This window comes from Sciurus carolinensis, chromosome 8, assembly GCF_902686445.1.
Source record: "Sciurus carolinensis chromosome 8, mSciCar1.2, whole genome shotgun sequence".
NCBI lineage: Eukaryota > Metazoa > Chordata > Mammalia > Rodentia > Sciuridae > Sciurus > Sciurus carolinensis.
Window position 1 is genome coordinate 47,416,202 of NC_062220.1, and position 24,495 is coordinate 47,440,696.

Sequence of the window (24,495 nt, forward strand, 5' to 3'; positions counted from 1 at the left end):
CTTCTGGCCAACAGCCAGCAAGAACCTGAGGCCTGCCAACAGTCACATGAAGGAGCTGGGAAGTGGATCTTCTGAGTTTTGCCGACAGCTATGAGCAAACTTGGAAGCATATCTTCTCCCAATTGAACATTTACATGACTGCAACTCTGGCTGAAACTTTATTTATAACCTTGGGAGAGATTTTGAATCAGAGGCATCAGTTAAACTGACTCACAGATAATGTAAAGTACAAATATTTCTTAAGTTACTATGTTTTGGTGGTAATTTGTTATGCAGCAATAGAAGGGGGATGCTGTCATAACAAATACACACACACACACACACACACACACACATACAATCAGAGAAATGACTCTGGAAATAGGCAGTGAACAAAGGCTAGAAGAATTGTGAAGAGTGTATGAGAGCAAGCCTAAACCACCATGAACAGATTGTTAGTGGAAATCTGGAAGGTGAGGAGGTCCTTATTGTGTAGTGGTAGAAAGCTAAGCAACATCAGAAAGCAGGAAATGTTCCTGGTGAACTGCTGATCTCACTAAGTGAATTTCTAAAGTGTTGAAGGTGCTGCCTGATTTTTTTTCTTGATGCTTACAGTAAAATGTGAGACACATAGATAGAATGAGCATACAATTAAACAGAAAGGAACCAAGACTCAATAGTTTTGGAAGTTTTAAAAATTTAAATCTAAAATTAAGAAACGGCTTCCAATCATAATTCAAATCCAGAGTACTGATAGGAGAACAAAGTCTAAAAGCAGAGGGCATGACCATACAATATTAAGAATTCTGAACTTAGGAAATCCCAACTTTATATAATGGGGAGTAAGAAAGTTTCTCACTGCCCTGAAGAGGGACACTATCTCTATTTTCCAAAACTACTCATTATACAAATATCACTGGAAAGATAAACTGAAGCAAAGGCCATCCATGCCTCGCTCATAAGACATGCAGAGGCGAGACCCAGGGGAAATGGTCTCTCAACATTATCCACCCTCATATCTACACTGCTTATGGCTTGTGGTAAATTTTATCATGAGTTTGACACTCCTGTGGACACACTGATCAATGTGACCAAGGGCATCCAAAGCTAAATCAATTACTACTATCTCATAGCACATAATTAAGAGTACTATGAATAGGACTTCAAGTAGCAGAATTAGTTCAACTTTCAGTACTGGGATCAACTACATTCGCTAGTCTCCTAGAACCATCTGGCTAAAGAAATCCCATAAACCATCAGGGTCTAACTTAGAAACCCAGTGGCTTTCTCCATAAGCTTCTGTACTGACCTTTCCACTTGGCTCAAGGTATTATTTTACTTAGATAGTATGTATTAGCAGGATGTATTAGTGAACGCACAGACTTAGCTTTGGAACACAAGGAAGAAGTGTGGGGTCTAGAAGCAGTTCTGTTTTCTGGAACAATACTGGTCAGCAAGTTGAGGCTGAGCCAAGTGCCTTCTAGAACTGAGGCGGTGCAGCTGATCACATCCCCTCAGATGGAAACAAATTCCATACTACCTTATCTAGTTAAATTACTCCAATCATAAGGATCATTGTTATTAGTTATTTCTCAGGAAAGCTGCTCCAAGTAGTCATGGATAACCTTACTTCAGAGGGATCACTACAGTGAAGGCTACATAATTGAATGGTGGAGTTTCTTAAAATACTTAAAACATTTTAAAAGATTCTTTAAGAGATTCTTAAGAATTTCTTTAAAAAGTCTTTCCTTGGGCTGGAGTTGTAGCTCAGTGATAGAGCACTTGCTAACATGTGCAAGGCCCTGGGTTCAATCCCCATTACCACAATGGTGGGGGAAAAAAAAAGTAAGTACATAAAAATATTTATGAGGTGTAACTGGGAGTAGGCCCAAAGAATTTGATCAGTTTCCATAATTTGTTTCTATAGTTTGAATCCTCAAACTTTAATCTGTCAGTCTATAATTTTCCAAATGAGACCAAACAGGTCATTGGCAATAGTCTGAGAGCCATGAAAACTATAACAAGAATTATCAAAGGGACTATTGGCCAGAGCTCTAAGTATTGACCCATGCAGCAAGTGACCATGTCAATCTGTGGGTCTGAATAGCTGGTGCAGAGGTTTAAAAGCCCAGAAGATAGCACCAGACAATCTGGTTGAACCAGTGAACCAAGTCCAGGCATTTTTTAAAATGCTATAAATTGAAGGCACCACTGAGTCACAGGTTCTGCTTCAGAAAAAGAGATGGTAGACAAAATCTCCCAAAGAGAAAACAGTCACTTGTTCATGTAAATATGAGCCACTGCTGGGTAAAGCTCACAGTTTTCTTCATTTTTTCTCTTTTCTTTGGTATTAAGGATTGCACCCAGGGACCTGCACATGCTAGGCAAGTGTTCCTCCATTGAGTAAATACCCCCAGTACAGCAGTTTTCTTGAATCTGTCATTTCTATTTGACAAAGTGTGCTGGGCTCTTCCAAGCTTTTGGTTATGAGTTCAAGTTGACCAATCTTAAACTCAGAAGCTGGGACAGAGAATTGTAAAGCCTCCAAGGGCTCCAGACATTCAGTTTCAATCAGAGAATAGTTAGTAGATTAATAACTGCTTTTTGTTTTTGTTTTTTAAAAGAGGTTGTATCTGGTGGCTGACAGGGCAAGCAATATTGTGTTGGAAAATTCTGAGTATTCTGGCAGCCACTAACTGAATAAGCTGTGAGTTCCCTCTCTCCTTTTGGAATTCTTCATGAATTCTGAACGACTACCAGAGGGAAAACATGGAGAGTGATCCACATGCCCCACTATCATTGCTCTACGGGTGGCAATCTCTGAAGGTGAGAAACACCACTGACACTAATGGGACAAAGAAATACAGGCAGAGAACACATAAGCTCCGTTATACGTTTAGTAATGGAAGCAGAATTACATTGTGTTTGTCCAAGGATCCCTTCCACAAAGCCATTTTCACATTCCTTCTCACTGTAAACTACATCATATAAATTGAATCTGGACATGTCCTTACCATAGGACCAGGTGAGATGGTGAGCTGTGAGCCAGTATCCATAGAACCATGAAGTAACTGCCAACTCTCCACAAAGTTCTCTAGCATACCCCAAGGGATTACATAGTAACTGGTCTCCCTGGAGGACAAGAGATCTCAGCCCCACCCTTTGTCATCCTTCATCTTAGAGCAACTAAGGTCATGGTAGAGAGAAGAGGAGGCATCAGGGATGTGGAGGCAGACAGCAGCTCTCTGCCAGTCACATGCACATTTGCTTTCAGTTCTGAGTAGTGCAGTGATTACTCATATTTTAACCTAACTCCAACACTGACAAGCACCTAAAGCACATTATAAGGTGGGCCATGATCACTGGCACCACCTATTTAGCTCTGGGAGTCTTTGACTCAGCAATCCTAAACTTGAATTCTACAGCAGGAACTCTGTTATGGAATCTATCTTAATCTGGGGCATTTGCTGCCTTGTTATCATGACAGCATCTCTTTAAGCCTGATTTTAACATAAGGGATAGAAGAGTTTTCCAGGGTGATGAGGCTGACAGTTTTTCACTCTCTAATGCATTACCTTCATCAGCAATACAGATGCAATCTGTACTGACAATGAGGGCCCAAATATTTACCTAGGGTTTTCACAGGGGTTTGTCTATCTCAGAGAAATCGCCCTGACAGAGCCAACATTCCTGTAGAACAGGCAGGACCCACTGCAAAGAACTTGGAGACCTTTTACTATCTGGAAGAATCTGAAGTTGATATGACAGACAAAGAGGCATGGAAGAGAGGCTGAGTCAACAGGCAGCCCAACTGTAGCTATTTCTCCTTAACCAGCACTCTGCCTCGGCCTTATTATCTCTCCAGTGAACCAGTCAGAGTCTAAGAACACTAGGTGTCCAACCACAGTGACTGAAATTACTTCCTTCATGCTCAGCGTAGGTGTGGGTTTCTGTAAATATTGTCAGAACAACTGGGTCAGGACCTTCCTCGAAGCCAGGACGTGTTTTCACACAAGTTGAAACAAACCACCATCATTTTTGTGCTGGTTCCTCAAGCCACAATTTTCCAAGAGTGATGACAAGAGGGCCTGATGAGTCCTGCATAGGAATGTCTAATGATGGGTCAGGGGAGAAACTCAGAGCTCAGGTAAAGTGAGTCTTTTATACACAAAGCATGACCATCTTTTGATCTGGAGGGACAGACTCTATCTTCCCAGCCAGTGTACTACACAAACACTTGAAAAGACAGCCAAGAACAAAGGGCAGTCAGTGCCTCAGAAATATGAGGGACCTGCAGAGAATTATTTCCCAATGATTATCTAATGGAAGAAATGTCTACAAATTCAGATTATTTAAGAAAGTCTACACAATATTGTTCATTGACCTCTGCAAAATCTTTCTAACCATTACTGCTTTCTATAAACTCTGTTCTACAGGTAAACTTGTCTTTCTGTTTCTTGAATGTACCCTATATTGCCCCAGCTTCTTGTACTACAGAAAAACATACAAAAACAACAAAAAGACAATTTGCAAACAAAAATTAAAACCAGAAACCTCAAATTCATGTTTTTATTTTGTGTGTCCTTAGTTATATATAATTATTTCATGCTATGGATATTGGTCCTTTTGACAGGTTGCCTTTTAAATAATTTAAATTGTGTAGCATATTTATTTATTGTTCCCACAGCAAAATAGCAAAGTTGTTTGTGACTATAAAATAAATGTTATTCCTTTTAATAAATGTCACCTATTAACAAAGAGATAAATGCCATTGTCTTTAAGTTATAATAGATAAACTCTACATGAGGAGGGAACAAGTGATCCCTCTTTTTCCCACTGACATCCTGAACTAAATAGTCAACAGACCAAAGTAGACCTCTATAATTCAAATGTCACACTGCAATTTCAAACTGGCAGTCTTCCTTGAGTTTCATTTTATTTGCCAAAGAAACAATGAAGTACTTATTCTGATGCCAATAGAACTGTGGGAAGAGACTAAGAGATTTGTATTCCCTGAATTTTTAATCTGCAGAAGAGGACAACTACAGTTACCAAAGCGGCACATGTTATTATTTTAATAATCCTATAATTATACAACTAATAAAATCTTGTAACATATGGTATCTTTGTATAAAAATAAATTCATATGATTGCAAAAATGACAGTAGATCATCAAACTGAACCAGAAATTAGCCATAGGATTTAAAGCACACACACAAAATGAAATCAACAAAAATGTCATGATGGTATTTTTATGCATAATAAACAGATTAATAATAAATATAATCTCAGCATTATATTATTCTCCCAGGGTGAACACTATCCTTCCCTCACATGACCACCTTCTGCTTCGTGACAGCAATTCCTTCTTGACAGGGTCTGAAAATTCAAGACTCCAAGTTTTCACCTTGGTGTTCTTGGCATCTTTAAATTGAATAACCCCAGCTCTGATTGCACTGAACCTCTTCCAACAAAACCCACAGCTTTAAGCCCCCTACAATATATATACTGAGTCAGAAAGTCTGAGGCGAGGTGGAGAAATTTGAATTTTTAAAGAAGTACCATGAGATTCTCACACTGAGGTGAATTTCAAAGAGTTTTAAGCCATTTTTTTAAAGTTCTCAGGACTGTCATATTCATTGCAGAGCAATGATTGCTAAATGTAGACTACTGTACATAGCAGATTTTACATTTTATTAAGTACTGAGTTGACACAAAGACTATTTATAAAATAAAGAAACTGCATAAAGATTGTAACATGACCAATGAACAGCTTAGCACAGGACAGAGGAGTGTTGCTCCACTGCAGTCTCCCATCTGAGCTTCTTTGACTCATTTCACTCACTGACCCTTCTGAGAAAATTCTGCTGAATTGTTTCATTCTTAGTTTGGTTTTTTTGTTTGTTTGCTTGTTTGTTTTTTACTATACGTTTGTATAACAGTATATCAGTACATGGTTTTATGTAATGGAACCACACTGCATGTATTCTTCTGTGCCCTTTGTTTTTAGCAGGATGCTCCTGAGATTGCACGTCACTGTGTGCTGCTGAAACAACTTGTATCGTTCCACTATACACACAACATATCCTCGTGATGATAAATTCAGAAATGTGTAATTTTTTTCTGTTCAAATATAACCTTATACATCAGTGTTATGATTCATGTACATCAGAGTTTTACTGAGGTGTTTACCAAGAAATAGAATCTTTGAATCAGCTTTACTAGATAGTGCCAAATAATTTTTCATAGAGGCTGGGCCAATTTATTTCCCCATGTGCAGAAAACGAAGTTTTCCCTTAGTTTACAACCTTCCTGAACTGAAAACACTTGCTCTAAATCAATTCAGTAGGTATAAAATAGTATTTCGTTTGGTTTTTAATTTCTACTTCCTGATTGATCACTAATATTGTTGGGCATCATTTGCCACTGAGGTGTCTTCTGTGACATGCTTATTTGCGCCCATGGACCATATACAGTCTTTTCCTACTTGCTCATGAATATGCTCTTGATATAATTCTCTTTCAATTACTATTACTTATTTTTCAGATATTTCCTTCCAGCTTCTGAAGTACCTTTTCACTTTCTTAGAGGTATTTTAAATAAATGGGAGCTCTCAACTTTAATGTGGTCAATTCTCTCAATCCCTCCCTTTATGTTTTTGTTTCCACAAGTGTCTCATTTAAGGAACTATTTCTTGCACTGAGATCATAAAGACACTCAATACTGTCTTTTACATTTCATAGTCTGGCCTTTTGTATTTGAACAGTTAATCCACCTAGAATGGAATTTTGGCATAGAGTGAGACTGGGGCTCAATTTCACAAATTTTTTATTTTTAATTGAAGAGCCTAACATTTCTTTAAACATATTGAGTGTTATCTATGTCACAAATAAAATTTCCCTATGTGAGGGGTTGTTTGTGGATTACTTGATCAATGTGTTCATTCCTTTGCCCTATGGTCTAAATTACAACAGTTTAATGATCTCTCTTTTAAGGTATGAGAAATGTTGTGGTTTTTTTTGGGTGAATTGTTGTTTCATATATTTTAGCAACAACTTACTAAAGTTCATTTAAATATCTTTTGGAATTGTTTTTACTAGAATTGCACTGAACATATAATCAACTTGGAGAAAACTAACTCAATTAAGCTACTGAATCTTCTAATTCATAAACAAGATTTTATGTCCTTTCATACAAGTTTTTCAAAATGCTTCAATAAAAGTTTATTTTTCCTCACAAAAGTTTTGACCATCTTTTATTTCTTGATACCTTAAAAAAGGTAAGTTATAAATTATATTTCCTATTGACACATTAAAAGATATTATATTTTATATTGTGGATCATGAAAATTACTAATGTCTTATTTCTAATACTGTAGGTAGTTTTATAGTTTTAAAAATGAACATTCTCATCACCTATTTCAAAACAATCATATATGAGTATACAATTATACAAGAATGTAACAGTTTTTTCCTTCTTTCCTATCTTCTTCTGCCTTCTGGTACAATGTCAAACACAAGAAGTGATGGATTTTCAAATATTAATCTATACTTGCATTCACGGGTAAACCCATATCTAGCTATGACATCATCTTTTTTATATGTCATTAGATTTTGTTTGATAAAAGTTTGTTCAAGATTTTTTGCATTATATTTATGACTAGAATGGACCTATAATCTTTCTCATCATTGCCAGGTTTTGGTACCAAGGTTATACCTAATTACCTCATACATCTTATACACTCAAGGTTTTACTGTATTCCACATCAAAGCTGTACTAGTCTTATTGTATGTCCTCTGAACCTATTATATGTAAGTGAAGATATTTACTCCAGTTTGATATAATGGATGGTAAGATAATTTTGAAATTTTATTTCTTTTCTTCTTTCCCTTTATTTCCTTTTTTCTCCCTTATTCCTTCTCCCTTCCTTCCTACCCCCTTCTTTCTTTCTTATGCTGTTTGTTACTTATGGTGTTTTATTTCTGTGAGTTTTGTACTTTGAAACTATAAACTCATATTTCTTGAAACTTTAGCTTTTAATAAATGTGAATGCCCCAAGGAAGGAGATGCTTTTTATTTTTCCTCCTGAAACAGAATACATTCAAGGCTCCTTGTGATAATGGTTCCTCAGAGTAAATTTTTCATCTCTCCCACTTAGCACTAAGATTTGATACTGGTGACATTCCATGCAGCCCTTGGATGGTAGATTTCTGTCTACAGTGAATTACAAAGCCCATGACATTCTGGCTTTATGACGGGGTGCTCCAAATTAGACATCCCATTTTGTATAGGTCTTGAGTTCTGTCTACCATAACTCAAAGCAATATCAATTAGAGAAGCATCATAGTAATTAAGGATAAATAAGGTAGGATGATTAAAAGAAGGCAGACATAAAAAAGTACAATTTCATTCAACTGACATTTCAGAATTGGGAAAATTAATCTAGTGTCAGAACACAGATTAAATGGTTGCTTGAAGCTTAAAGAGACTACAAAGTCACATGAGGTAACTATTTGGGATAATAGAAACGTTCTTTATCTTGGTTGTGGTAGTGGTTATATACCAAACTGTTAACTTAAATACACTTAAAATTGGTGTATTTTATTGTACATAAATGATTTCTCATTAAATATGATTTTAAATTGAGAAATATAATGAAAAATATATCAAATTACACATTTAAGATCTGTGCACTCTACATCAATTTTATTTTAATAATTCCTTTTAAATTCCTTTAGCACCTGGAACTCCAGAACTCAATTAGAGTTTTTACCATACTTACTAGCATCAATATCAGTTTAAAATGAGTGAGCCATTATCAAGCCTCACAAATCCCCATGATAAGACAGCTTTAACACATTAATCCTTGGTCAAGTTGCCATTCAGTCTTTATTGCTCATGAAAATGTATTTCTATGATCGAAGACTATTTCCAAGTTAATATACTAGGAAGGAGAAGAAGGCCACTTATGCAGTATTGATCTTGACATAATTTAGGCTATTTTCACTATTCTGTCCTATGGTGAGTTTATTCAGTTATGACTACAAGGAAGTCATGTCAACCTGGTCACTAAGTTGGTATTTTAAAGTTCCAAGGTTTTCAAAGGATGAAATGTGTATATTCAATTTTTTTTTCTGATTTTACATGCCAAGGATTTCAATATAGTGTGACAGAGATAGGGTTTTCTTCCAAATTCCTGGTCTCTCAAGACATTCATAATGTGATGGCAAACAAAAGGTCATAGAAACTACTAAGTGCAGAGTATTCCTTTAGTCATTTCCCTATCTTTAATCTCTATCTTACTAGGTTTGACACTGACTTTACTCTTGTATTCTATACAGTGAGTTGGGTTTCAATTCAGTTCAATTTCTTGGCTTCCCCTAAACTACCTGAAGCTATGCTCATCCCTGTATGTACAAAAGATCCACAAGCCATCAAAACCTGTTATTGAAGAGATAACAAGCAATGGGGGAAATTTATGGGTAAAGAGAGAGACACACATAGGCCTACTGATTCATTAAAAAAGGGCCACTAATTCAGCTGAGAGCACAACAAATCTTTATGGAGAAAAAAAAAATTATGGAGGAGATTAAAACCTAAACAGAACCCTGAAAGGTGAGCCAGATTTAGTGAGTATTTAAGGGCAACAAAGAATGGGTGTAGTGAATGGCTTCAAGGTAGAGAAAACAGGAAGAGCAAAGGCCTGGCACAACCATGGGATCCCTCTCCAGGAGAAGATAGGTGGCTTCCTATGCTAGTGAGTCTGATTCTGTGACTTGTAGTATTTAAGAATTTTTTGATAAAGAATTATATTCAACTTATTGAAAAAAACAATGTTTTTAAGGCTGGAAAAATACTATTATTTGTGTTTGTTTCTATATCATCTCTTCAATACCGCAAGCTCTGGGGTTCATCAGTGTAATGTAGAATTATTCTAGCATGGTTTCTAGGGAGTCAGTCCCAATCTCCTCACAACTGAGAAAGGAGGCAGTGAAGGAAAAGCAGAACTGAGAGATGCGTGACAAAAACAAAAGCTCTAAGACTCAATATTACAAAAATCTGAGACTTAGAAAGACCGGAAAATAGGTTACCAGAGTAGAAAACAAACGCAGAGTCCCCTAACCCTGAACTCAAACCTGGGAATGAGAAGGGAGGGAGGGGCAATAGAGAGAGAGAGAGAGGTGGAGAGGGAAGTGGGGGGGACAGAAAATCTCTTAAGCTCACCTGCTTAAAAACCTTTGGAAAAACAGACAAAATTTGAAAGTGCAATGGTAACACAAGGATCCTTAAAACAGAGTAAATAGCTTAAAAATGAAATCATGAAAAGAAAGCTGAGCCAGAGATCTACAGCCAGAGTCTTCAGCTAACCAGTTACTCCCTTAAATCTTCCCATCCACAGTTAGCTGCAAATTAAGCCAAAGGGAAGTCCACTGCAGTGAGACATCTTAAGGATCTGGCCAGAAAGACATCTAGTAAGACTACTACTAGCCCAAAATGCTGAAACCCCTTCTCCCTGTCTCACTACAGACAAAGGGAATGGAATGGGCTGGTGGGGATCTGTGCCAGAAAGTGCACCTAACCCTGCTCAGCCTCTGTGACCCAGGCAAAGGCACAAACCCTATGCAGCATGCACTAAACAGCAACAAAGCAGCTTTGGCCCCAGTTGAGAAAAGCAGATTCTCCAGGCCCAGACCACTGACATTGGGGTAGGGAGCAGGAGAAACCAAGGACATTCCCCAGCATCCTGGGCCATACCAGAGGGAACTTGCCTGAACATCCAGTGATAGAGACCCAGCAGGAAATTACCATAGCCTATACAGCAAGAATGGGCTGATCCCAACCTTAATTAGTGCCCTGCCTGACCCGTGATCACAACTGCCAAGTGAAAGGGCATTGTCTGGATACTGGCAGGACCTTACATCCGACACAGTCAACAGAGAGAATCTAGGCCTGCCATTCACAAACTGGGACAGTGGAAACTAGAGTCCAGATGAACCACTGGAGACCCTTTATAACAGTAATTTAGAGAACGGTAACCTCTGGGGAAATACTTCAGCACCACAGAACACTCACAACCAGAGTTTCTGCACTCACAGACAGCCACCAAGATCTTTATTATTGTGAAAAGAATTCTATTAGGGTTAGCAGGTATATGGTGAACCACAGCAATCACAGGGATACCTCAGAGTCTGCAACCTACACTACTGTACACAAGAGAAACAACCAAACCACAACACTGTACCCTCCAGAAGTCAGCAGCAGGCCCCTGAGCTGAAAAACCAGAAGCTGTCTGTAGGAGGATCATGTCAACAAGGGAACTGGCTCCTGTGCCCTGGCAACTCTGGAGAGATACACAGGCAAAGACTGATGGACATCTGCTAAATGTCTAAACCCAAATGAAAGTCACACCAAGATTCAACAAGAATTTTCTTCACTTTGACGTGGTTTACTATAAATAACTCTACTTATTCGATCATATAAATAACTCTAGCTTGAATGATAATTATCAACTCAATAGCCAACATTGTACCTTCAACCCATTTGAATGTATTCATCTAATGGTTTAAAGCATTAACTGGAATCAATCTTCTTATCTTTGTTTTCCTGGCTCTAGTTTATACTTACTTCTCTTACCCCTTATTCATCTCTTGTATTATCTGTTACTACCTCAAATACCAACCATTCAGCTATTTCTCCTTTTCACCTTAGTACAAATTATTCTTTTGTGTATTCTTTATCTCTCTCTCTCCCTTTCCTTTTGGCCCAATGTTTTTTCTCCTCCCTGCTTTTTGCCCTCACTTAACATTATCATAAGTCTACTAAATTTAGCAACTAATTTTTTTTTACCTATTTCAGAATTTAATTATACGTTTATACTTGAATTTGAGGAGCTGTAGAGAATAATTACAAGTCTTTGTTTCTTATAAGGATACACAGAATGATGCTTGGCTCCAAAGTGATCATAGTAAATAGGGCTCAATGGCATCCCTTAAAGTGGTGCTGATATTGGAATTAGAGGTCACACATTGACTTAGACTAGCATTACCTGGATATTCACCCAACCCAGGGCTCCTAAAAGAAAGAAGCTCACATAGTAAGTTCTTTGCTTAAAAGAAGAAATCAGAACTACACAAACAGATGAGTAGATATAAATATGAAAAACCAAAGGAACAAACCATTCCAAACATCCCATATGCTTCAACAACAGACTTCATTGACACCACAGTGGAGGAAGTGTCAGAGAAGGACTTTAGATAAAGTTCATAGTTAAATTGTTCTATAGGGCAAAAGAAGATATAAGGAATTAAATTAGAGAGAAAATACAGGAAATAAAATATCAGTTCAACAGAGAGACAGAGATTCTGAAAAAGAACCAAACAGAAATCCTCAAAATCAAAGAATCAATAAGTGAAATTATAAATTCAATGGAAAGCATCACCAATAGATCAGACCACTTTGAAGAAAGATTTTCGGGCCTTGAAGACAAATTATATAATTTTGAAAGTAAAGTTGATCATAAAAGATGTTAAAAGACCATGAACAGAATATTCAAGAAATCTGGGATAACATCAAAAGGTCAAATTTAAGATATATAGGGAAGATGAAGGGTCTGAAATACAAACTAAAGAAATGTACAATCTTTTCAATGAAATAATATTGGAGAAATTTCCAAGTCTTAAGAATGAAATGGAAATTTACATACAAAAGGTATATGGGACTCCAAATATACAAAATCATAACAGATCCACTCCAAGAAACTTTATTAGGAAAATGCCTAGTATACAGAATAAGGATAGAATTTTAAAAGCTGCAAGAGAAAAATCAATGTCACATTTAGAGGTAAACCAATATGCATTTCAACTAAATACTCAACCCAGACATTAAAAGTCAGGAGGTCCTGGAAGAATATATACCAACTTCTAAAGAAAATGGATGCCAACCAAGAGAAATTAAGCTTCAGAACTGAAGTAGAAATAAAAACTTTCCATAATACACAAAAGCAAAAGGAATTCGTAACTAGAGGACAGTACTATACAACATACTCAATAAGATGTTTCATGAAAAAATGAAAACCAGTATAGGGAGAAATAACACTAGAAGAATAATCAATTAAAGGAGAATCAAGCCCAATTTAAATATTACAAATTATTCAAAATGGCAGGAAATTAAAAATCATCTCTCTAAAATAACACTGAATGTAAATGATATAAACTCTTCAAACAAAAGACAGAGGTTAGCAGATTGGATAAAGAAACAAGACACAACAATATACTGTCTGCAAGAGACTCACCTTACAAGCGAAGACATTCACAGACTGAAGGTGAAAGGCTAAGAAAAGACAAACCACTCGAACGACACTTGTAAACAAACAGGGGTAGGTATTCTGATATCGGACAAAGTGAACTTCAGGCCAAGATTAATTACAAAAGATAAAGTCACTTCATACTGCTTAAGGTAGTCATACATCAACAAGGTATAATGATCATAAATATTTATGCCCCAAACAACAGAGCATCTATGTACATCAAACAAACCCTTCTCAACATTAAGAATCAGACCACAATAAAATAATACTGGGTAGATTAACATGACTCTCTCACCAATGAATAGATCATCCAAACAAAAACTAAGCAAAGGTTCTACAAAACTAAAAAATGCAACTAATAATATGAACCTAACAGACATCTACAGAATATTTCATCAATCAACAACTGAATTCCCTTTCTCTGTAGCAGCACTTGGAACATTTTCTAAAACAGAACATAATTTAGGTCACAAAGCAAATCTTAGCAAATACAAAAAAATAAGAAATAATAACTTACATTCTATCAGATCATAATGGAATAAAATTAGAAATCAATGATAAGATCAAAAATAGAAACCACTCTAACACCTGGAGATTAAATAATACACTTCCAAATGAAGAATGGATAGTGAAAGAAATCAGGAGAGAAATAAAAAAAAAATCTTAGAAGTAAATGAGAATAGGAATATACCATATCAAAATCTCTGGGAGTATTAAGGTAGTTCTAAGAGGAAAGTTCATAACACTGAGCTCAGATATCAAGGGAACAGAAAGATACCAAATAAATAATCAAATATTATACATCAAGGTCCCAGAAAAAGAACAAGAAACCAACAGCAAAATCAGCTTAAGATAGGAAATAACTAAAATCAGAGTCAACATTAATGAAATTGAGATTAAAAAAAATACAAAAGATCAACACAACAAAGAGTTAGTTTTTAAAAGGATAAAAGCAATAAACCCTTAGCCAAACTAATCAAAAGAAAGAGGGGGAAAAAAAGAAACTCAAATTAACAAAAATTCAGGATGCAAAAGCCAATATCACCATAGATACTATTAAAATCTAGATGATCATCAGAAATTATTTTAAAAATTTATATTCTAATAAGATAGAAAAGTTTGAAGATATTGACAAATTCCTAGAGATATATAAACTACCCAGACTGAACCAGGAGTATATAGAAAACTTCAACAGATGAATTTCAAGCAATAAAATTGAAGCAACAATCAAAAACCTTCTAACAAAGAAAAGTCCAGAACCAAACTGATTCTCAGCCAAGTTTTATTAGACCTTTAAAGAATTAATACTAATCCTCCTCAAATTATTCCATGAAATAGAAAAGGAGGGAACTCTGTCAATCTTATTCTATGAGGTAAGTATCATCCTGATACCAAAACCAGACAAAGATACATCAAGGCAAGAAAACTTCAGACCAATTGTTCATCCTTGATGAACAGTGATACAAAAATTCTTAATAAAATAGTCACAAACCTCATACAAAAATACATTAAAAAGGTATTATGCCATGATCATGTGGGTTTCACCCCAGAGATGGAAGGTTAGTTCAACAAAGAGAAATCAATAAATGTAATCCACTACTTAAATAGACTTAAGGACAAAAATCACATTATTATCTCAATAGATGCAGAAAAAAACATTTGAAAAAATGCAGCACCATTCATGTTTGAACACTAGAAAAACTAGGGATAGAAGGAATTCACCTCAAAATTGTAAACGCTATAAATGATAAATCCAAGGCCAACAATATTTTAAATGAAGAAAAACAGAAAGAATTTCCTCTAAGAAACAGGTACAAGAGAAGGATATCCACCTTTACCATGCCTATTCAAAATAGTCCTTGAAATTTTTGCCAGGGGAATCAGGCAAGAGAAAGAAATTAAAGGGATACAAATAGGATAAGAAGAACTCAAATTATCTCTGCTTGCTGATTATAAGGTCCTACGTTAGGAAGACCCAAAAAACTCTACCAGAAGACTTCTAGAGCTCATAAGTGGATTTAGCAAAGGAGAAGGATACACAATCAATACCCATAAACCAATCACATTCTTATATGCCAATGGTAAATCTAATGAAAAGGAAATGAGGAAAACCTTCCTATTCACAATAGCCTAAAAAAAAAAAAATACTTGTGAATCAATCTAAGAAAAGAGGTGAAGGACTTTTACAAAGAAAACTATAGAACACTAAGGAGAGAATTGAAGAAGATCTTAGAAGATGGAATGACCTCTCATGTAGAGGTCTTAGATGGGTAGAATTAATATTGTCAAAATGGCAATACTATCAGAAGTGCTATACAAATTCAATGCAATTTCCATCAAAATTCCAATGACATTCTTCACAAAACTAGAAAAAAGCAACTTTGAAATTTATTTGGAAAAATAAGAGAGCCAGAATAACCAATGCAATCCTTAGTGATAAAAGCAAAGCAGGAGGCATCACAATCCTGAACCTTGAATTATACTCAGAGTAACAAAAACAGCATGGTACTAGCACCAAAACAGGCATGAAGGCCAAGGGAATAGTAGTATAGAAAACACAGACAAATCCACATCAATACAGTTATCTAACACTAGACAAAGGTGCCAAAAACATTTGGTGGAGAAAAAAAGATAGTTTTTTTTAAGAAACGGTGCTGGGAAACTGGAAATCCATACATAGTAGAATAATCTCTCACCTTGCACAAAACTCAACTCAAAGTGGATCAAACACCTACAAATTAGATCAGAAATCCTACAACTGCTAAAAGAAAATGTAGGTTCAATGCTTCAACACCTGTCAGCTCAGGAACTGACTTCCTTAAAAAGCACAAGAAGTAAAATAAAAAATCAATTAGTGGGATGGCATCTAATTAAAAAGCTTCTTCACAGCAAAGCAAACAGTTAAGCTCATGAAGAGAGAGTCAACAGAGTAGGAGAAAATCTTTGCCACCTGCTCCTCAGAAAAGGCATTAATATCCAGGATATATAAGAAATCAAAAACTTAACACTGCAAAACCAAATAACCCAAACAATAAATGGACAAATGAACTAAAAAGACATTTCTCAAAAGAAGAAATATAAATGGTCAACAAAAATATGGATAAAATGGTCAAGGTCTAGCAATTAGAGAAATGCAAATTAAAACTATGTTGAGATTTCATCTCATTCCAGTCAGAATGGCAGTTATCAAGAGTCACAATAAATTTTGGCAAGGATATGGGGAAAAGGTACACTCACACATTGCTGGTGAGATTGCAAATTAGTGCCACCACTCTGGAAATCAGTATGGAGATTCTTCAAAATACTAGGAATGGAACCACCATTTGACCCAGCTATCCACTCCTCAGTATATAGCCAAAAGACTTAAAATCAACATGCTACAGTGACACAGCCCCATTAATGTTTATCACAGCACAATCCTTCAACAGATGAATGGATAAAGAAAATGTCACAAACACACACACACACACACACACACACACACACACACACACACACTGAAGTATTACTTAGCCATAAAAAAGAATGACTTTATGGCATTCACGGGTAAATGGATGGATCTAGAGACTATCATGCTAAGTGAAACAAGCCAGTCCCAAAAAGTCAAAGGTTGAATGTATTCTCTAATATGTGGAAGCTAATCCAAAATAAAGTAGGGGTGATTAAAAAAAAAAGATCAGTGGAATAGACAAAGGTGAATGAAGGGACAGGAGAAAGGATGAAAGGGAAAGTCAGTGGAATAGATCTGACCTAACATTCCTGTGTGTATATATGAATATGCCACAGTGACTATCACCATCATGTACATCCACAAAACACTGATTAAAAAAAAAAACTATAAGTAGATAGAAAGATCAATAGAGGAGAGGTAGGGAACAGCGAAAGGGAAGAGAGGAAAGAAAGGGGAAACTCTGGGGATCAAATTAGAGTAAATAGACTCCGTGTTTTATAATTAAATAAAAATGAATCCTATTGTCATGTATAACTAAAAAGAACTAATGAAAAATTCAAACTTTAAAAAATACAAATAAAAAAATTTAAAGGGGGACTGGGAATGTACCTCAGTGATAGAGCACCATGGGTCCAATCCCCAATATCCCAAATTTAATAATAAGCAAACAAAGAAATGAAACAAAATGTTACAAAGAAAATGAACTATGAAGAGATGACCTGGTTTAGGTGACGGTTCCTATTCTAATCCTACTTTGTTTGACCCCATCTCCTCATGTTCAGTGTTACAAGTACAAATAATATACCTACAGAGTACCTTTCAAGTGGAGGAGAATATCCACCTACCAGGGATAGAGAGTGTGAGTGTGAGGGTGTGTGTATGTGTGAAGTGCATGCATAGTTGGCCTAGGCTAGATCAAGCACAGACACAGTTTTCTACTGAATGTTTTCCCAGAACCTTATGGCTTTGGGTTTCAATATTATGATTTTTATAAATTTGAGAATCACAAACAAAGGATATAATTAAATTTAATGTTTCTTAAAAATCAAATAAAACTGAAGTCTCTGAACAGTTATTTAAAAGATTTTATATTTCTCTTATTCTTTAGACTCCTCTTTATCACCATCAACCAGTTTATCATTTAAACAAACTTGACCTCCATTTTAAACTCCATTACCTCTATTACTAAGATAATTTTATTATTTAAAGCACAGTACCTTTTGGGATGTTTTGGTATGTCAACATTTGAAATCATGCAAATAAACAATGCTATAATGTAAAGATATATACTTAGTATTGAAAAACTAAGAACTTTGCTTCAGAATACTCTCTTTTTTTAAAAAAGTAAATACTGGACTTAGGACAATATAAATCACTATATACACCATTTTATGTAAGCATCATATAGCCCTGATACTGGATATCTTCTTGCCCTCTTTAATTTGAATTACAAAATTTTTGAAGTGTTAGGAATTAAAAACACACAAGGTTAAACATTAGGAAGTGAGTCCAAACTGCAGAAACCGTACCTAAATTATATGCCGTTTCAGAATTAAATATCTTTTCAATTTATTATTTTTATATTATTGAACACACACAAAAAAACATAGCTTAGAGAAGTTCTTCAGAGCACAGAGAGTTAATAAGAAATAGAATATTTAATTTCACAAATGAAGCAGGAAGGTTAAAAAAAAGCATTATTTCTATCAAAAAAACAAAACAAAACAAACCTTAAGGACATAGTTGTTATTGTTATTGCAGTTGGCAGCTACTCCTTGCAATTCAGCCACAGTGTTCTAAAATGGTTGACAAAAACAATTAAAGAAGGCTTCCCTACCCCCTCAATAGAGAGAAGCCTAATGAAAAAGGACAGAAGAAAACCACTGAAATTCAGGTGCTTGCTGTAACACACACTGTAAAGTATGAAGAGGATGCTGTCATACCTTGATAAAATGCTCCCACTGTTTCCAATATCATGGACACAGGATAAAGCCCATTCACATTATTAAATTGCCACCCATAATAAACACAATCTCTTGTTCACATAGCACAAGCTTTTTCAACCAGGAACAGCAAACAGCATGAGTTAAATTTAATGTAATCCCATGAATGCTTTCCAAATAAAAATTACAATCTTGTGAACCTTTTAATACTTACACAAATCACAGCATCTATTGTTACATGTGAACACAAGCAATGGAAACACGTGTCTGTGTAGGTAGCTACCAAATACTTCAAAAGATTCTAAAAATAATGCTACTGTGATATTGGTATAATGATACTAATTTCCAGTAATGAAAAAAATTATTAAAAAAATCAAGCCACATTTTTAAGAGAAGGGGCTTCAGTCTCCACAGTTTGATTAAGCTTGCTATGAACCAGAGTAAAGAGATTTTTTAAATGTCACTTATAATCACAAACTGCAATATAATAAATGTTTCAAAAGGATATTTAAGGAAGGCAGATAATCCCATAATTTAAAAAAATGTATAAAATTACTCATTTTAATTTCATGACCACATTCATTTTCTAATTCAAAAAAGAGGTACAGCACCAGTTGATACTATATTCCAATGCATAATGTTTTTTGACAGAAAGGTACCCATAAAATACAAACAGGTCAGAAAAAATATACACCAGAATTATATCACCTCACTACCAAAGGCTAAAATGATAATTGTAGATTAAGACAGAAAACTAGATGTTATTAAAAATTAAATTCCAGTTGAAAAATTTACTATACCCCCAGAGTTCCAAGGCATAGTGCTGACTATCTGAGGGGTTTACTGAAATCCTCCATAATTACCTTTTAGATTGTTCAAAAGGAAAAGAAAGAAAAACAAATGAATGGTAATTCTATTAAATTCAAAAATGCAATCACTCATCACAGATAAACTCAGATGTACATTAAAATTTTTCACTGGATTAGATTTTCATCTCCCTTTCTTTATAGCAACTTTTTTTTCAGCCTTCAGGCAGAATCGTTTGTACTACTACTACTTTTTTTTTTTTAATCAGATTGTTTAATGGAGAGTGAACAGAAACAGGAATGCAAATTAAAATGGAATTGGCTGTTTGCTTATTTTAAACTCTTCTAGTTTAAATATTTGGAGACAAAACAGAAAAAGCAGGAATTCAAATTATTTGAGGATAATCTATACATTTCAATTCTACCACAGCTTGACTTACAATCTCTTAGAGCATTAAAACAGATATATGTAAGCATAAGTAACACATGATAAGGTGTTATTCCTAAACATCCCCCCTATTTCTTCCTTCTTAGAGAGGACCACTGTACTTTTACAATTTCAGAATATACTTCTTACATTGTGAAGTTGTTCCAAGTAGCCAATTTGAGCAAGCAACTCCTCTCTGTCCCTGTGACAAATTCCAAGTTAGAATCAACTTTAGATGATTTGATCAAAAACAGAAACTCTATCCTTTGGCAGACAATGTTGATCCAAGGACTGGCTCTAAAAATTAGCTGGATGAACTCAGTTGCTCTGTATCTAATTAGAGGTTTTCCTGACTGGGTCCAGGGAATGTCACAAGGGATATTATCAAATAAAAGTAATTCTAACTTTGAAATCACAGGATGATTCTATACATTATAAGGGAAGTGAAAAGCCAAAGTGACAGATTATACAAATTCAGGGCCTGTTCTAACAAAGATATGTAAATCAATACATTGCTCAATTATATATGAAATTAAATCAATTATTCAATGACCATTTATTCATCAGATACCCGATATTCATTCTTCTCATTTCCCTTACTTTGTGAACATTTTACTTTCCATTAACAGAGAAAGAAAGTAAATAGAAAATTGAGAGATAATATTCAAATCAATCAATTTAATACTTAGTAGCATTAGTTAAAAAATTTAAACCAAGTTATAACATTGGAAGTCTTCACACTGGAGTGAATTATCATTATCTGTACAGATTTCACCTCTCCAATGCACAGAAAATTAAACTGGTTTTACCTGGACTTTTTTTTTTTTTAAGTAAACACACTGTGTAACACACAAGTCAGAGAAGGATGAGAGAAAACTACAAAGGAAAACACTCTTGAGGGTTACTTGAAGTAACATAGTCGGAAGCTTCTGATTTCTAATTTCTGATTCTAAGTTTAATGAAAACCTCAACTCTTGAAGCTTTTCATAAAACATTCGCGTATTGTCATTCTTTCCTTTAAACTCCATGAAGACAATACTTATGGACTGCTGTCTAAAATATTCTCCAAGTTTTCAATTTCCCTGTTATTAGAGTACAGAAAAAAGAATTACAGAACTTAAGTATTACTAGAACTTCCATCACTCTAAAGAGGAACCCTCAACATCTTTTGTAACCAGTTATTCTGTGTGCCTGAATACACAGACCTATTAGGTGTGTTCTGTACATTCCATTCAACAACAGCACATTGTACTGCTGACAGGTCCAGTAGACTCTGGGGTCAAAAGACTCTATTGTAATACTAACTTTGACAGCTATGTCATACCTGGGTGGGAGGGAACCTCAGTTGCTGCATTTCTAGAAAAAACAAAAACAAAACACCTCTTCTGAATGCTTTAAAGATTAAATGAAAACATGTAGGGAAGACACCTTGTAAAGTGCCTGACACTATCGGATTTACTCCTCTTACTCCTAGAACTATCTGCTCATGTGGTCAATGATCTTTAGATTCTTCAAAAAAGCAAGCAAAGAAATCCATAAGCAATCTTCCACGTGGTATATGATATGTTCCTAAGTGTATATGTGAAGTAAAAATATTCTTTTTTTTATTTACTCTGACTATCAAATAGAGGAAAATCATACGTACATGCTCCATTGAATAGACACACACCCATACCCACACCCCACACATGCTTTAGCTGCTTGAGTTGAAAATTTTGGGGGATAAATGTGAAAAATTCCTCAGAATAACCAGAAGAAGCATGTGGATGTGATATAAAAGTTTTACTTAAAGACCAGGCTACCTCACTTTCCCCTTTTCCTTGCTCAACCTGATGTCTTATTTCGTGTTTATGGAACATTAGAAACTAGAAGGAACTCAGAGATCTAGCCCAATCCTCAAACTTGAAAGCCAAGGACACTGAGACACGGACAACAAAGCCTGGCCTCCTGCCTTTCTACCACCTGATGTCACCGTACTCCCCTCAACTTCTTATCTAAAATCTAACAGAGGGAGGAGGTAAAAACCAAGCCTTTGGCAACTGATTCAACAATTCTAAAATAGGACTGCAGCCAAAGCAAATCAACATCTCTAATAAAACACAAAACGCTAAGAGTAGAGAATTGAAAACTAGATATAATGCAAATTCAAATATTTAAGGAAACTATTTTTAGTTTCAAAATCCAAGATAACATATTTCCATACTTTATATCTCAGTAAAATTAGAAAAAACTTACCTTTTCAACAGTCTCAGAAAGTAAAACATCAAATAAACAGAATTCTAAGAGACTAATTCATTCATGAAAAGAATTTCTAATGTACTATTCTTTAATCAAAAGTTAACTGATATACCATTTTCAATTTTCTACTACAATAAATGGAGGATATAACCTTATTATACTATAAACACATGAAAACAATATACATTTTAGTTAAAATATCTGAGATTAAAAATACATGAAAAATATTCGAATGTCCATTTTTAATAATTTCCATTTTCTGGCTAGACTCCAAAAATAGTTCTGGAAAAGTAATTTAAGAGGTTGAACATACAAAATTTCACTGTGCTTATTATATCAGCTGACATAAAGAAGAATATTTGTTTTATCTGAATATTTACTAGTTGATGATATATGAAATACTACAAGTAAATTGTTGATGGATCTTTTGACAAGTCAATATGAAACATATGCATGTTTGAACGTGTTTATAATAAAGCATGTTGTCCCATCATATCAACGTACATTTGGCACTGACATTGGAAATAAACCAGCATCTGTATTACATTACAACACACAAGGGTTCCGGAGAGCCGTTTTCACTTGGGGGTTAGCTTCTATTCATTTACTTGATCTTCTACAGAGAGCAGGATGTAAAATTATTCCAATATGTATCTACTCTATGGAACATGTGCTAGTGGAAAAGCTTTGTTCTGTATTATGTTAGCACAAATCATAGCGAGCAGATCCAAAGAACTTTCTCTTCCTGGGGGTAAGAAAGCTCTGGAAACACTCAGAAACCTTAGTATTTTTTTTGTGTGTATGTGTGTTTCTGTGAATGTGTTTTTTCACTTAAAATGTTTACTAATTTTTTTTGAAAAAGCATACTATTGTAAGAACATTTGAAAAGACTGAAAAAATATAAAGTAGGGAGAGAAAATTATCTAATTCCAGCAATAAAAATTGCCATAATTTACATTCTGGTGTTTTTACCCTTTTTGTTTCTATGAATTTCCTTATAATAGTGGGATAAAAGATAAGACTGATTTGTTTCCATAGCCTTCAGACCATAAATAGGATACGATGACCTGATTTGCAACTTACTATCAGATGCAAGTGGTATTTCTTTTCCTTGAGTTGAATTTTGGCTCAGTGTAGACGTAGCCTCCTTAAGACACTGCGGAGAGCCTGCCTTGCTGTTGCGCGGTAGTGTGAGGGCTGCCCACAGAGGGCATGCAGGGGGAAGGAACCGGAAACGCGGGCAGCACTCCTACCTCGTCGTCATCAGCGTCGTATTGCCCGTAGTGCTGCTCCAGCAGCTCTCTCTGGCGCCTCTCTTGTTCCAGCGTCTGGCTTATCAGTTGGGCAACCTCACTCACTTGTCCTGGCTTTTCTCGCCCAATAACGAATCTGCGGAAAGATTAGAGAAGACTAATGTGACTCTCCAGCAAAAGGAGGGCTAAGAAAAGAAGTTAAGCTTGAGATCTCGGAAGAGCCCATCAAGCCTCAACATAGTATCATCCATACGCTTCAAGTGGAGTGCCTGCGTGCGAGCAAAGGACAGCAACAGAAGCAAACAGAAGTGACTTTTACAGACACAGCTCCTCATAAAAGAAAGAAAGGGACAGACTAAAGAACCATTAAAAAATCTGGGAGAAGCCGTAACATATAATCCATTCTACAGTATTTTACACATTTAGATTGCATTAATTTTGGAAGTAAAAATATAATTTCCTGTACCACTGAACGAAAGAATCATTCCCATAAAAATGTCCTCTTTATAACACAAAAAGCTTCAAAAACATTCAGAATATGGCATAAATTAGACAGTTAACAGACTTTTGCTAAGGTACTAAAACTTTGGTGGTAAGAAGGAGAAACAGAAGTAATATTTAAATTTTTGCTTTGAAAAGGAAAAACTCAAATTAGTTCACCATCTTTGGGAAAAATAGATGATTTGAGGAAGTGTGTGGTTCAAGAAATGATGGAACAAAAGGAAATTCTGTTAATATTAATTCTTATTAGAAAAAAGTCTAAAGGAAAATATTTACTTACTGAGTCACATCACTTATTATACATACTTGTCAATTTAGTGTGTTGTGCTCAAAAATTAATATGTAGCATCTTTCCAAATTAATATTTTATTATTATTATTTGTATTTTTAGAAAAATAGAATTATTGTATTGTAATTCCAGCAATTGGGGAGGCTGAAGCAGGAGGATCCCAAGTTAAAAATTGTGGGTATGTAGTTCAGGGGCAAAGTATTCTTGGGTTCAATTCCCACTACTCTAGATAAATAATAAAATACAAATAACATACACAGTTTCTAAGTATCACTTAACATCATTTTAAATGTGATGCTCCA

The 24,495-nt window shown here is 35.2% G+C and overlaps 1 protein-coding gene across 10 annotated transcripts in view; it reads right to left on the reverse strand.

The window, feature by feature from the left end:
- Positions 1-24,495, reverse strand: part of Ppp1r9a (protein phosphatase 1 regulatory subunit 9A) — a 310,969-nt gene that overhangs the window by 70,667 nt on the left and 215,807 nt on the right. For 6 of the 10 annotated variants that reach the window (XM_047560855.1, XM_047560858.1, XM_047560856.1 and 3 more), the window contains 2 exons: positions 23,404-23,539; positions 18,467-18,532 (listed from right to left, as the gene is read on the reverse strand). In XM_047560855.1, coding sequence (XP_047416811.1) covers positions 18,467-18,532; positions 23,404-23,539 — 202 coding nt within the window. The remainder of the gene's footprint in view (positions 1-18,466; positions 18,533-23,403; positions 23,540-24,495) is intronic. The other 4 variants (XM_047560860.1, XM_047560859.1, XM_047560857.1 and 1 more) reach the window with 1 other exon arrangement.